At 31.0% G+C, this 14,890-nt stretch overlaps 5 protein-coding genes across 5 annotated transcripts; 2 read left to right on the top strand and 3 right to left on the bottom strand.

Moving 5' to 3' along the window:
* Positions 1–104: 104 nt before the first annotated feature.
* Positions 105–4,545, top strand: BX664DRAFT_382844 (SNF2 family N-terminal domain-containing protein; the record flags this gene model as incomplete). The annotated part of the gene is made up of 21 exons (XM_051549087.1): positions 105–125; positions 229–270; positions 343–402; positions 467–541; positions 604–743; positions 807–907; positions 961–1,241; positions 1,298–1,540; positions 1,609–1,719; positions 1,789–1,939; positions 2,001–2,445; positions 2,515–2,602; positions 2,702–2,795; positions 2,880–3,112; positions 3,166–3,320; positions 3,391–3,457; positions 3,523–3,628; positions 3,691–3,743; positions 3,804–3,868; positions 3,930–4,425; positions 4,495–4,545. The coding sequence occupies exons 1-21, from the start codon at positions 117–119 to the stop codon at positions 4,543–4,545; spliced, it is 3,066 nt and encodes a 1,021-aa protein (XP_051402621.1). The 5' UTR covers positions 105–116.
* Positions 4,546–4,843: 298 nt separating this feature from the next.
* BX664DRAFT_377775 (ras family-domain-containing protein) lies at positions 4,844–6,386 on the bottom strand (the record flags this gene model as incomplete). Its single annotated transcript, XM_051548791.1, has 11 exons — positions 4,844–4,907; positions 4,983–5,102; positions 5,160–5,253; positions 5,324–5,446; positions 5,515–5,580; positions 5,634–5,661; positions 5,741–5,801; positions 5,876–5,934; positions 6,007–6,031; positions 6,101–6,133; positions 6,383–6,386. 11 exons carry the CDS (start codon positions 6,384–6,386, stop codon positions 4,903–4,905), a joined length of 618 nt encoding a protein of 205 aa, XP_051402622.1. The 3' UTR covers positions 4,844–4,902.
* A 496-nt stretch (positions 6,387–6,882) lies between these two features.
* Positions 6,883–7,680, top strand: BX664DRAFT_323892 (uncharacterized protein). The gene is made up of 2 exons (XM_051543723.1): positions 6,883–7,064; positions 7,119–7,680. Exons 1-2 carry the CDS (start codon positions 6,913–6,915, stop codon positions 7,555–7,557), a joined length of 591 nt encoding a protein of 196 aa, XP_051402623.1. The 5' UTR covers positions 6,883–6,912; the 3' UTR covers positions 7,558–7,680.
* A 256-nt stretch (positions 7,681–7,936) lies between these two features.
* On the bottom strand, positions 7,937–9,763 carry BX664DRAFT_323894 (uncharacterized protein). Its single transcript, XM_051543724.1, has 7 exons — positions 9,634–9,763; positions 9,326–9,579; positions 9,152–9,265; positions 9,003–9,100; positions 8,811–8,943; positions 8,596–8,755; positions 7,937–8,518 (listed from the first exon to the last, which is right to left on the bottom strand). The coding sequence occupies exons 1-7, from the start codon at positions 9,749–9,751 to the stop codon at positions 8,361–8,363; spliced, it is 1,035 nt and encodes a 344-aa protein (XP_051402624.1). The 5' UTR covers positions 9,752–9,763; the 3' UTR covers positions 7,937–8,360.
* Positions 9,764–9,960: 197 nt separating this feature from the next.
* BX664DRAFT_274412 (armadillo-type protein) lies at positions 9,961–14,800 on the bottom strand. The gene is made up of 18 exons (XM_051541246.1): positions 14,723–14,800; positions 14,418–14,632; positions 13,962–14,351; positions 13,505–13,908; positions 13,337–13,445; positions 12,985–13,280; positions 12,745–12,907; positions 12,569–12,679; positions 12,430–12,495; positions 12,164–12,349; positions 11,690–12,082; positions 11,493–11,622; positions 11,257–11,414; positions 11,042–11,201; positions 10,855–10,988; positions 10,375–10,801; positions 10,205–10,298; positions 9,961–10,142 (listed from the first exon to the last, which is right to left on the bottom strand). The coding sequence occupies exons 1-18, from the start codon at positions 14,778–14,780 to the stop codon at positions 10,088–10,090; spliced, it is 3,549 nt and encodes a 1,182-aa protein (XP_051402625.1). The 5' UTR covers positions 14,781–14,800; the 3' UTR covers positions 9,961–10,087.
* Positions 14,801–14,890: the final 90 nt, after the last annotated feature.

Raw genomic sequence — 14,890 nt, forward strand, 5'->3', positions numbered from 1 at the left:
TTTCCTTTTTTTTTTTTTTTTTTTTGCGTGAAAGAAGTCCAAAATAAAAAGGCGCGCCAATCCTTTTTTTTTGTTTTCTTTACCTCTTTTTATTTTTTTTTTTTCTTATCAAAATCATGTCTCAGGTAATGAAAAGTGAAGTATAATAAACTAGATTAGATAGTCATTTTTTTTACTTATTTATTTATATCTGTGTGATAATGACCTTTCTTTCTCCTTTAATAATAGACACCAGAAGAAATGATAGTGGATCGCGAAGTTAATACTATGGTAAAGGAATGGAAAATAAATAAATAATGAAAAAGAAAAAAATCTTATTTTTTTTATATATCATTATTTTAGCTTTCACCAATGAATACTTTACCTACAGACGATACAGCTTCACCTTCAAATACTGATTCTGTAAAAGAAAGATGACTTTTTTTTTATTAGATCTTTCAAACTCACATATAAATATATTTTATAGGATGCTGATTCTATTGCAAAATGGGGTTCGTCTGGTCAAGTCACTCCTAGAATTCAATATAAAGAACCTTCACTTGTAAGTTTAACAATTAAAAAAAAAATAGATCCATGAACTCTTATTTATTTATTATTATTTAGCATGAAAGACGTTTAAAACGATATCGATATTTACTTGGACAAACCGATCTCTTTGCTCATTTTTTGGATCTCAAGTCAGAAAAAGACGAAGCTATGCAAACTGTTTTAGAAGAAAAGAAACTTGCCAAATCTGAAGAAGGGTATAAAAAAAAAAGATATATTTGATATAATAGAATTATATATTCACCTTATTTATTTATTAGATCTAAACGTCGTCGGAAAACGGAAAAGGAAGAAGATGAAGAATTACTTAAGGATGAAATTAGTACTGAACCATTGACTGTCTTTACTGAATCACCTGCTTGTAAGTAATATAATTCACAAGGAAAGAATTATACCTAATTATTATTATATTAGATGTTACTGGTGGCAAATTACGAGAGTATCAAGTACAAGGATTGAATTGGATGATCTCTTTATTTGAAAATGGTATTAATGGCATTCTCGCAGATGAAATGGGACTTGGAAAAACGTTACAAACTATCTCATTCTTGGGTTATTTAAAGCATGTTCGTGGTATTCCTGGTCCTCATCTTGTAGTAGTGCCAAAATCTACATTACATAATTGGAAAAATGAATTTACAAAATGGATTCCTGATTTTGATGCTTTTATTTTCCATGGTGATAAAGCAGAAAGGGTAAATAATAATATAATAGATAATAATATAAAACTAAATATTTATCTTTATATTAGGCTGTTTTATTAAAAGATAGAGTACAACCTTTGAATTTTCAAGTTTGTATTACATCGTATGAAATGTGTTTAACAGAAAAATCAGCCTTCAAGAAGATCCAATGGCAATATATTATTATTGATGAAGCTCATCGTATCAAGAATGAAAACTCCATGTTATCTCAAATTGTTCGTGTATTTGAATCAAAAGGTCGTATGTTAATCACTGGCACTCCTCTTCAAAACAATCTACATGAACTCTGGGTAATTTTCTTTTACATATATATATATACTTATATGACATCATTACTTATTATCTTCTTATCCATCAGGCTTTATTGAACTTTTTATTACCTGATGTATTTAGTTCATCAGAAGTGTTTGATGAATGGTTTGAAACTCAAGGTGGCGATCAGAAAAAAGTCATGGATCAACTTCACAAGGTAAAAAATTTCATTCGAAAAAAAAAAGAAAGGTGATGATGACCTTTTTTTTTTCTTTTTCTTGAATAGGTATTAAGACCTTTCTTATTACGTCGTATCAAGTCTGATGTGGAAAAATCGTTATTACCCAAGAAAGAAACCAATGTTTACGTTCGTATGACACCAATGCAACGTCAATGGTATCAAAAGATTCTTGAAAAGGATATTGATGCGATTAATGGTAAGAAAAAAAGTGAATACATTTGAAAGAATGGATTTGATTCACTCTTTTCATTATATAGGTGCTCCTGGTAGTGGCAAACGTGAAGGCAAAACAAGATTATTGAATATTGTCATGCAATTACGAAAATGTTGTAATCATCCTTATCTCTTTGATGGAGCTGAACCTGGACCTCCTTATACTACCGATCAACACATTGTAGATAATGCTGGCAAAATGGCTGTACTCGACAGATTGTTGACCCGACTCAAATCTCAAGGATCTCGTGTTCTTTTATTCAGTCAAATGAGTCGTGTTTTGGATATCTTGGAAGATTATTGTTGGTGGAAGAATTATCAATATTGTCGTATCGATGGTCAAACAACTCAAGAAGATCGTGTGAATGCCATTGATGAATATAACAAACCTGATAGTGAAAAGTTTTTATTCTTGTTAACAACTCGTGCTGGTGGTCTTGGTATCAATTTAACAACCGCTGATATTGTTATACTTTTTGATAGTGATTGGTAAAAAAAAAAGGATAATATGAAAGAAAATGGAATATTTATCATTTTTTTTTCTTTCTTCTTTTTCAGGAATCCTCAAGTGGATTTGCAAGCTATGGATCGTGCTCATCGTATTGGTCAAACAAAACAAGTCAAGGTGTTCCGATTTGTCACTGAAGTAAATCATAGAAATATGAATATTGGAATATATATATATAAAAAAAAGAAGAAGAATAATATTGACCTATGTGTATATTTTACTTATTATTTATTATAGAATGCCATTGAAGAAAAAGTACTTGAAAGAGCAGCTCAAAAGCTTCGATTGGATCAACTTGTCATTCAACAGGGTCGTATGCCTCAAGCCAAAGGTAAAAAAAAAAAAAAAGAAAAAAAAAGAAAAAAAAAGAAAAAGAATATTCATATTGATTTGTTTTTTTTTGTGTAATGATTAGGTCATTCAAAGGATGAATTATTGGACATGATTCAACATGGAGCTGAAACTATCTTCAATAATACGGATGAAAATGAAAATGAGGCTGATACCGATATTGATGCTATTCTACGCAAAGGTGAAGAAAGAACAGCAGAACTTAACAAGAAGTACTCCAACCTCAATATAGACGATTTGAAGAACTTTTCATCTGAAAGTGCATATCAATGGGATGGTGAAGATTGGAGCAACAAGGTAATAAATAAATAATTTTGTATGTATGCATAACTCATTTTTATCTTTAATAGCGCAAAGCCGATGGCATTGGACTTTCATGGTTAGGACCTACTAAACGGGAACGAAAAGTAAACTATGCCGTAGATGACTATTACAAAGAAGCTTTGAATACTCGACACAAGGCAGCTACTTCAAATAAACCTCCACGATCAAAACGATATCATACGTAAGCGTTTTTTTAAAGAAAAAGAAATATGAAGAATCAAATGAAATGACACCTTTTTTTTTTTTTCTAGTGAAGAGTTCCAATTCTTCCCTCCTCGAATTCATGAACTCAACAAAAAGGATACTCTCTATTATCAGGTAATATGCTATACATAAATTGACTTGCACATTCATACTCACATTCTTCAATTTTTTTTTTATAGAAACAACTTGGTTATAAGGTACCACCTGTTCCTGAAACTGATGATCCTAAAGAAAAGGCCGCTTTGGAAAAGAAACGTGAAAAAGAACAACGCAGTATCGATGAAGGTAAATATAAGTAGGTTGATGGAAATTGATCACATACTAAATACTTTTTTTTTTTTTTTTAGCACAACCTTTGACTGAAAGGGAAATGGAAGAACGAAAACGATTGTATGAAAAGGTAAAAAAAAAATGACAGAAAGTATACCCAAAAAGAAAATAGGCTCATGAGTATGTTTAGGGTTTTTCCAATTGGGGCAAGAAAGAATTCTTCAATTTCATCAATGCTTGCACGAAATATGGAAGGTAAGTCCAAAAAAAAAAAAGAAATCATAACAGGAATACTGAACTATTTTTTTTTACATAGACATGATTTAGAAAATATTGCAGCGGAAATGGAAGGCAAGACATTGGATGAAGTCAAAAGGTACAGTAAAGTATTCTGGTCACGCTACAAGGAAATTCCAGATTACGAGCGACAATTGGCCAAGATTGAAAAGGGAGAAAGTGATTTGGAAAAGCAAGCTGAAATCCAACAACAATTGACAGAAAAGGTATCACGACATCGTGTGCCTTTAGCACAAATGAAGATCAACTATACACAACCCACCAAGGGCAAGCATTATACAGAAGATGAAGATAGGTTCTTGGTGATTATGCTGGAAAAATATGGTTATGGTACAGAAAACGTGTATGATTTGATCAGACATGAAATTAGAAAGGCGCCCATGTTTCGGTTTGATTGGTTCCTCAAATCTCGTACCTCTGAAGAAATTAAACGACGTTGTGCCACCTTGATTGGTTTGATTCAAAAAGAAAACTCGGAACAAGATGATGATGATGATGAAGAAGAAAATGAACAGGTAAAAAAAAAAAAAAAGGAATCATCATCAAGGTATTCATTCTTTTTTTTTTTTTTTTTTTTTTTGTAGCCAACCAAGAAAACAAAAGTCAAGACAAATGCCCGAACAAGACGCCGTTAGATTCGTTTATAGTAATTTAATTTTTTTTTTATATGCATTTTAACTAGTTTATCAATAAAGAAAAATTCATGATTATTTATACAAAAAAAAAAAAAAAAAAAAGAAAAAAAAATAGAGCTTTATTGGAAAAACAAATAAGTGTATCTACACACACACATATACATATATGTATAAATAAAAAAAAAAAAGGAAGATAATAAAAAGATCAAATAAAATGGGTCAAAAAAGAAAAAAAAATAGGTGGAAATGGATATAATTGTATGTATATTGTGTGCATGTGTGTGTTGACGAAGTAAAAAAAAAAAAAAAAAAGAAAAGAGGGGAATAAAAAAAAAGAAATAAAGATGACAAAAACTTTCAACCTAGGTGCCAAGAGAGAGAGAAAAAAAGAGGTTAGAAGAAAAAAGAAGAGAAAGAATAATAGGTTTGAAACTTACAGGCACAACCATCAGATGTATTGTTCGCACGATCCAAATCCACTTCACCACGAGTATTCAATCCTCTTCTTCCAGCGCGACCGTTATTATTGGCAAGTTGTTCAAGAGGCATACGTTTTGCTAATGATAAATAAATAAGTTATGCGTTTTTCTTTTTTACTTTTGTTTTTATATTACCAATAGCTGTAAAGAGTTCGGTGACATTATGAGCCGTTTTGGCAGATGTTTCAAAGAATAACAAACCAGCTTCATCAGCGTATTCTTGAGCAGTCTAATATAAATAAAAAAGGAGTCAATAATAATAATAAGATAGATAAATAATTCTTTTTTTTTTTTTTTACCTTTGTATCAATGGCTCGTCGAGCTTCGAGATCAGTTTTATTACCAGCAAGAGCAATAACAATATCAGGATCAGCTTGACGCTGTAATTCATCTACCCAAGACTTGGCTTTATCCAAAGAAGACTAAAGAAAAAAGAAAAAATGATATAGGTATTTTTTTCTCTTTTTTTACTTTTTTATTTTTTTCTTACAGCTTGAGTGATATCATAAACAACTACAGCACAATTGGCTCCTCTATAATACATGGGTGCGAGACTCTATTAAATAATAATGATAAGTTGTTGTTATTCATACAATTGATTTCACTTACTTTATATCTCTCTTGACCAGCAGTATCCCTAAATATCAAAAAAACGAAACAAAGTTATAATTAATAATAATTCTCCCAAGTTTTTTTTTTTTTTTTTTTGTGAATACCAAATTTCAAATTTGACTGTAGTATTATCATCCAAAGCAATTGTTTGTGCAAGGAAAGCAGCTAATATAAAAGAAAAAAAAAAAGAGATGAAAATAAGTTAATGAAATAAAATGATAAATAAAATTAGTTTTTACCTCCAATAGTACTTTCCCTATATTCATCAAAATGGTCTTTTACAAAACGAGTTACTAAACTATTATAATAATAATAATAATAATAATAGTTAATATTATATTATAATTCAACGAGGATACTTTTATTTTACCTAGATTTACCAACGGCTGATTCACCTTTTTTATTGAATATATATATATATAAATCGTTAATAAAAAGATGAAATAGGTTTCCAATATTATTACCTAATAATACTAGTTTGAATTGATATGTTTTGCCTTGTGTCGTCATTATTATTTCTGTAAATAGTTTTGTTATAGATGAAATGTATAAAGAAAAAAAAAAAGGGAAAAAAAAAATTAGAACCAATTTCCACTCCTTCCGTCATCCGCAAAAAGAAAATGGAAAGTATTATTTCATTCACCGCTTGGTTTCTGATTGGTTAGTTTTTTTTCTTTTTATTCATTCTGTCAATGGGCTTGACATATAATAAATTTTGTAGATCTTTTTTTTTTTTATAAAATGACACATGGTGAATGTCTTGATATGTTAACATCAACCTTTTTTTTTTTTTCTATGTTATATACCTTTTTCTTTTACTTTTTTTTGAAGCTTGTCTAAATATGGGAATCGTACCATCTTATGGATGGATGAATGAGAGAAACACCTTTTTTGGTGCACAGACATACGGTTATCCCTTTTTTGATCTCAGATCTATAGTAGTATTATTTTTTTTTTTTCTATCAATTAAAAAAAAATGTTAAGGTAAAAAATATTGAATTTCTATTTTAAAGTTTTTAACCAGCACGTTTTTTTTTATAGTAAATGATAGGTTTTGTGGGGAAAAGAGATAATCATTTTTTTTTATTATTTTTTTTTTTTTTAAAAAAAAAAAGCGTAGTGACTCAAAACAAGGCTACACAAGAAAATCAGGTTTAGACCCAATTTTTTTTTTTCACATATAAACAGTGCATTACAAGTCCGCCATTTCTGTTGCCTCTCTTTCGTTTTTTATTCTACTCTTTTTTTTTTTTTTTATATAAAAGTTTCTTTTATTATGCCAAGTGAACCAGGCCTTTCTATTAAAGATGCTAGTGGTAGACAAATTAGTTTATTAAATGATTCTCCTCCTCCTTCTTCTTCTTCTTTTACTACTCGACGTCGTTATCATTGTACTGAACCTGGTTGTAATAAAAGTTTCACAACAAGGTAAAAATCTTTTTATTTATTATATATATAGATTATCTCATATATATTTATTAGTGGTCATCTTGCTCGTCATAATCGAATTCATACTGGTGAAAAGAATTTTCACTGCTTATACCCTGGTTGTCCATCACGTTTTTCTCGTCAAGATAATATGATGCAACATTATCGAACTCATATGTCACCTAAATCAAGACGTCATCCATATCATCATCGTTCTTATCCCTTTCATGAAAAGAAAATACCTCAATTACATCGTCATACTCATATTCAATCAGAAACAAATGATTTACAACCTTTGAATCAATCTTGTTTCCCTACACATACTTATTTACCGCCACCAGCAAAACATCACCCTTTACCTCCAATGAATTATCAACATCGTCATGAAATTAATTCTACTCAACTTAACAATGATTCTCATAAAGACAATGAAAGAAAAGATGAATCTTCGGATTTATTACAATTGGCTTATATTGTTAGTACTTTTGGATGATTGATTTTGTATATATATATCTTTTTTTTATATATTTATTTATTAGTTTGTACATGATCTTTTTTAACTGTTTGATATACGCCACTACATGAATCCAATAAAGAATTTTTTTTTTTTTAAAAAAACTTCTTCTATTTGACTAGCGGAGATTCGCAAAAAAGGGTGATCGCCTTGTACAAAAAGGAACCCAAAACAATAGTGTTTTTTTTTTTTCTGTTGAAAAGATGGGCCCCTATTTTCCTTTGTATTACCATTTCTATTCCGCTGGACCCCTGATCTTTTTTTTTTTTTTTTGTTGTCCCTTCATTACATCATCCCTCTTTTTTTTTTTATGATTTTTATTTTCTTTTTTTTTTTTTTTATGAAAAACATTTATTTATTTATTTATTTATTTTTTTTTTTGATCTATAGGAAGGATGAATGGTTAAAAAAGGAAATCGACCATCGTCGGAATCTTGTTCTTTAAACCCGTTTTCTTTACCTGAAGACAGAAATGACCAACCCAATGGGAACCAATCATCAATCAAATGTCTCTTGATTGGATTTCTCATACCCTGGAAGGCAAAGTTACACAAATCCTTTTTCACTCCTTCAATATGCCAATCATTTTTTTTTGGTGATCGTGTTGTCTCCCGAGTCATCCCCCCCAAAAAAAAACTACTAATCATCATGGATTCATTAAAAAAGTACCAATGTTAATAATAGAAACAATGCTTATGTATTGATGATGTCTATAAAAAATTGATACTAACTAAATAAAATAAAAATGAAAAAATGGTATGAATATTTTGGTCAAAAAAAGTCTATGCAGTTTGAATGGCAGGTGCAGTCAATTTTGATCGTTTTTCATCGCCTTGTCTATCTTCATTATTGCTACGTTTTCCTCCACGACCTCTTCCACCACGGTGTCGTTTATCAAAAGCCTTGGTTACTTTGTCCACAAATTTAGCACGAGCCTCATCTATATTTATTTATTGTCATTAATAACAAATTCATAATCATTCATTTTTTTTTTTTTTTTTTTTTTTTTTTTTTTACCTGAAGCCAAACGGAATGTCAGAGGTCCAAGTTTGTTACCATCTTCAAGTGTAGCAAGGAATTGATCTGGTGTCATATCATCACAAAGTCGTACTATACCACTGGACTTATTCAAAAATTCAAATCGATTTGTTTTGGAACTATGATTGACTAATATTTCCTGCAAAACGAGTTAGTTTTCATTTTCATTTTTTTTTTTTTTTTATTTTTATTACTTTGACATCTTTGGTTCCTAATCCATCAGCACCTGTAAATTCAACATAATGTTTTCGATGTTTGCCATTGTTTTGATATATAAAATCTTCCCCATCGAATTTTTCTTGACGTTTCATATCAACATAATCTTGTCTATATTATTACAAAAAGAAACGATTTAGTAAGTATAGCATGATAAAAATGAATCTTACTTATTCATGATCATTAAAGGTTCCTCCTTGTAAACAAGTTCTTTATCCAAGATATCATGAGCCATTTCATTGGTTTCAAATTCAACAAAAATACTACCCTAAAAAAAGAAGTAATCAATATAAATCATACATTTCTTCATTATTTTTACCTTGAAAGATTTGTCATCTTCACGTCGAAGTTTGATATGGATCACACGACCAAAAGGTTCAAAAAATGTCACCAAGTCTTTTTTGACAGGTTCAGGTACCAAAGGAAACCCTTTCTAATAAATAAATAAATAAACAAATAAATAAATCAATAAATTTTTTTTTCTATTTCATACCACATAAATAGATCGTTTGTTTTGTTGATGCATATGGTCAAGTAGATGTGTTTTTCGTTTTTCATCCATGGTATCTTTTTCTTGTTCTTCTTCTTTTTCTTCTTCTTCTTTAGCTATGGGTCGAAGACTGGTTTGTTCAGAATTCAATTCAAACCGACTAGGAGCCAAATCTACTGCTTCCTTGAATAAAGTCACATCTCCATTCAAAAGAACCTTGAATCTTTTGATCATGGATAACTTTTTCAACGTGATCCCTATAGACAATAATAATCAATGAACTAAATTCATAAAAATATTTTTTTACTTACATCCTTCAGGATGCTGCATTGTCATTTCCCGGAAAAAGTTATCCTTGGCCAGGTTTTCTTTACTAAAGATCAATTCAAGTTGTTCCAAGATTTGGGATGCAATAGTGTCTTCTGTCATGCCTTTTCAATAATAATAAGAAGAAAAAAGATAGAAAAAAAAAGTTATGCAGTTTATTTTTTTGACTGTCACTGTCACGTTTTCGGGGTGTAAAATCAACTAATGTAAAATGTGTTATGTCAAAAACTATGATTGTCTTGAAGATCAAAAAAAAAAAGGGACTAGTTCTATTGGACCACAGTATCTTGAATATACATAATAACAGTAATGTTTCAAAAAAAAAAAAAAAAACTCGCCACCTTTTTTTATTTCTTGACCTAGTAAAAGAAGCGTCTCCAAGCAAAAAGATTGGCCCTTGATTACTTTGATGAAACTAAGCCATTCAGTAATTCTTCATTATTCAAAAGCTTGTCGCCAGTCTTGATTAGCTCCACCAGTTGAATTGGATCCCCTATATTTATACCAATTAAAAGTAATGAATATCAAATAACCTTTCTACTTTTTTTTTATTACCTTGAACTTGTATATTGTTGTCCAGCTCCACCACCCATATGTAATATTCTTTTTCCCTTCAATTGACGTTGTCTTTGTTTTTCATCCAGGGCCTCTATTAAAAGGATATAAACAAAAAAAAATTGAGTTCCTCTTTTTTTTTTTTTTTTTTTTTTTTTTGGATGGTTTACCTTGACGAGCAGCCGTGATTTCTCGTTCTTCATAACTAAGTACCAATCGTTTCAATTGCTGATGTTCTTCACGTTCAGCTTCTTGTTTGGATCGAGTGGTCACTGCCAATGCAGAATCAGCAGGTACTTGCATGATTTTGGTTTGTTGTCGATTGCCTTTCTTAGTCAAAAGAGTAAATGCCATACTACCATTAGGTTGTTCTCTTTTCTCTGCCAAACTACGACGATCTTGAGTACCACGAAGATTCATTGGAATAGGAACATCAAGCATGGTTGCCTTCTTTTCAAATTTGCGTGATTCGATACTGTCGCTAACCATTTTGCTAAATTCCTTTTCAAATTCATCGTCTTCTTCCTTTTGTTGTTGTTCTTGTCGTTTCAATACAACCACTTCATCTTCTTCGTCATCACGATTCACCTCGATCTCCTAGAATTAAAAATATTTTAATACATAATCATCATCATCGTACATCTACTTACTTCATCAACACTTTCATTATCTTCATCTTCTTTGTCCAATACGTCCACAAGCTCATCATCATTGTCTTCATCACTGGAACTGTCAGAGCCTTCACTTTCTTCAAAACCATCTTCTTGTATCTTATCTTCATTGCCTAAATAAATAAAACATTAAAAAAATCATTTTTTTTTATCCATTCTATCTTACCTTGTACAGTTTTTAATTGATCTAATAGCATAAGATCTACTTCAGCATTTGCTTCTTCATAGCTTGAAAAGATATGCATTTTGGGTCGAAGCATTTCAAAGGTATCACTAATCATAAAATCCACATCCATAGGCGGTTTGGCTTTGCTAAGAATATACATCTTTATATATATAGATTAGTAATGGGTGAGGACGCAGTTGTTATATTAAACTTACTTGGAAGAATGTCAAGAAATGATCCAACTTTTTCTTGGAGCTGCCCCTATCAAAGCACATGCCACATGTATCCAATAAAGTACAACAAAGTCGAATTCGGAAAAAGTCATTGGGTGCATCCATTGGACAGAATCGCTCACGAGAAGGTCTTCCAAATTCTAGTATATATATAAAAAAATGTAAACAAAAAAAAAATCAAAAGTTGTCTTTTTTTTTTTTTTTTTTTTTTTTTTTACCATGACCAAGAGTAACAATACTATATAATGTGTCGAATACTAATGGAGAATCAATCATTCGATAATTATAGAGTTCACCTAAATATTTCACTGTTGCAATTCTTCGTTGATTGTGCTTGAAAATATTGTGCTAAAGAAGAAGAAGAAAAAAAAAATAATGAGAGATCTATTTCATGAAATAAATAATTATATCATACTTCTAATCCCACCCGGATTTCTTCTACAACAGCATCTACCACTTGCATGCCAAAGAAAGAATGATGTCGATTCAAGCCACTGGCAAGGATGGCCATCAAATGAATGTTACTGTATTTGATTTTCCACACCTTTTGAAACACTTTGTTCAATAAATGTTGAATGGCCGGATCTTCCCAATCAAGTTTGCGTAGCAATTTCAGTGTCTTGTCCAGAGATTTCTTGTTCAGATCACTATAGATCAATCGACGTACAAAAAGTTCAATAGGTGATCTTTCCTTTTCAACAATAGCTGTTCGATCAGGTGGATTGGCTTGATAATATGCATTTTCAACCATTAATGCTTGTCGATTATCCAAATGTTGTACATTCTTTTTTCGCATTACAATTTCCAACTATTCAAAATAAATAAATAATGATAATTGCTATTACTACTGATGCATATATTCTTGAGCTCTATTTTTTTTTCTTTTTACCATAGTACTCATACGAGCACTTGTTTCAGGAGTACGTAAAAGATATCGACCACAGGTTTCCAATAAATTGCATACAATATCAATGTTTTGATTTGTAAAATCATCTAGTGCTACTTTGAAGGCATGGAAGATGGTATGATAAGGTGCTACCTTGAACTTGGTCAATTCAGACAAGAAACGAATATTCTATATCAAAAGAAAATAGAATTAATCATAAAAAAAAAAGAATGTCATCATTTTCTGTCTCTGTCTCTCTCTTTCTTTACCTTGATCCTTGATTCCACTAGATCTTGTGTTTTTTTCTTTTGTAGACCACGGAATTCATGATTTAGCTGTTTAAATAAAAATAAAAATAAAATGATATGAGCGTTGATATTATGATATATTTTTTTCTTTCTTTCTTACCGCAACCAGAATGGCATCACCAATATCAGTATAATATTGATTTAAAATGGCAATCAGCCTTGCATAATAAGGAAGAAGATCCACACGTTGTCGAGGAATATTCAAAAGAGCCTAACGGAGAAAAAAAAAATAACAAAGTATATAAGTAAATGGATAGAAATCATATCATGTGTTACCTTGATCAATCGTTTACGAGCCCCTTTGGAATTCAAATAACAGAACTCAATAGCTGCACTATCAATCATATCTCGATTTCCAAGTGTTGTCAAACGTCCAAGTAAAGCATCTAATTGGGCAAGTTGAGTAGGTTTCACAGTCTCTGTACCATCATCCTTTTCGCTATTCCCAAAAATAAAAAAAAATAAAAATAAAAAGGAGTAAGAATCATCATATCTTCAGGTTATAAAAGAACATACTCCAAAGTTTCATCCACAAGATCTGTTGCTTCTAGTTCCGTATCATCGTCTAAATCATTATCATCCTCTCCAATGGCAGAAGGTGTAGTGGTTGTTTCTGATTCAACTAAACCATCCTGTCCAATAGTTGTGTCATTTCCTTCCGTTTCTGATGTCACTCCTTCTTCAGATTCCTTCTTTGTTGATGTTTGAGAATCCAAGAATACTCCCGGTACAAGTACACGTAGATCGGGCAAATCTTCATAAAACTTGCGAGCATCATCATCTTCCCAGACACTATTGCCAAGGCCAGTTTCCTAGACACAAATTAGATAAGTTATTCGATTATATACAATTTTTTTTTCTTTTTTACTTTTCCATCAGCAAAAGAGCTTCCTGATGTAGTACTGACTATAGATACTTTAGTAACACCTTCATCTTCTGGTAGATCAGGCATTTCTTCGTCAAGACCATCGGCCAATCTATATATATTAAAAGAAAAGTATGAACTTTCAAACATCTAAATAATGAATGAACTTACGTTTCAGTATTTGCCAATAATTTTTCATACAATTTGGTAGCTTTTTCATGTCGTTGTTTTGTTTCTTCAGAAAGATCACCACGAGCAAAAAGAGTTTCATTATTTCGACGGTCCATTTTCTTGATATAACTATGTTCTTTTTTCAAATGTTTGACCACAGTACGATAGTAAGAGATCAATAATTCCTTGATGGCTTGTCGTTGTTCAGGAGTAACCGTTGCAATATCATCCGATTCCATTCCACTGACCACTGCTCCATCTTCTTGTTCTTGTTGTTGTTGATGTTGTTGTTCGGCTGCAGCACGTTGTTTTCTAGGAATAATCCCCAAGATTTCCGGTCCAAAGTTTTTCAAAAAAGACGCAGCTAAAGGTAAGTTCACGTGTTGTTCCAAATCTGAAGCAAACTAAAAAAAAATATATAGGTAAACTCTTTTGAATTATCGTAGTTTAGACTTACCAATTCTCTCAACACACGATAAACAAAACCAGTAGGATTATTGCTTTCCTTTTCATCCTTCTTCAATTTCTTCTTATCAAGTGAGGTAGAAGAAGAACTCATCAAACCAGCCACACCATCCCGTTGCGTATCCACATCATCCAAACCAGAAGTACCAAGAGAAGAGATACCATCTTCTACGTTACGTAAGACACCCATTAACCAGAGTTCTGTTGCTATTCTTAAATAGGTTCTTTGTCTTGCTATCCTACTGGCATCTTCCTTTTCCCGTTGTTCTTGACTAAGACTGGCTAAATATTGTTTGCTGAAAGGTTGAAGAGCTTTGGCGAGACTTGACGTGAGAAGTAAGGTAAACGTATTTGGAAATCGTTGATGTAAAGCAGATATCACCTATATATAATAATAATAATAATAAAATATGAATAAAAAAAAATATTTACTTTATATATATATTACCTCAACAGCTGCAGCAATGTCAACACTTGTCTTGCATTTGAGCATACCCTCCATCACACTAACAACTATTTCTGAGATATATTTTTCCAAAGAGAGTTTTTTGATATCATTGAGTAGTTGTGGACGATAATCGGCAGCTAATGATGTTTTGCACTTTTTAATAAATGTGGTATTTTTCTTAATGTTGCTATCCAAGTTTTTTGCTTGTATGACATCTATCATCATTCACAAACAAAAAGGTAATCTTTAGTTTTTTTTTTTTTTTCCATCTTTTGTTTTTAATTTTAGTCAATTCCTAATTTTACCTTTTCCAGTTTGCCAAGCTTGTCTATTGGCTAATCGTAGTTCTAGTTTTGAACTCATACTATCAAACTGGAGACAAGTGAGTAAAAGAAAAGAGAAAACTAAAATAAACTGCGTCTTTATTTTTTTTTTTTTGTTTTCTATTCGGACTTGAAATCAATCAGGCCCAA

Source organism: Halteromyces radiatus (assembly GCF_025201355.1).
Source record: "Halteromyces radiatus strain CBS 162.75 chromosome Unknown BX664scaffold_2, whole genome shotgun sequence".
NCBI lineage: Eukaryota > Fungi > Mucoromycota > Mucoromycetes > Mucorales > Cunninghamellaceae > Halteromyces > Halteromyces radiatus.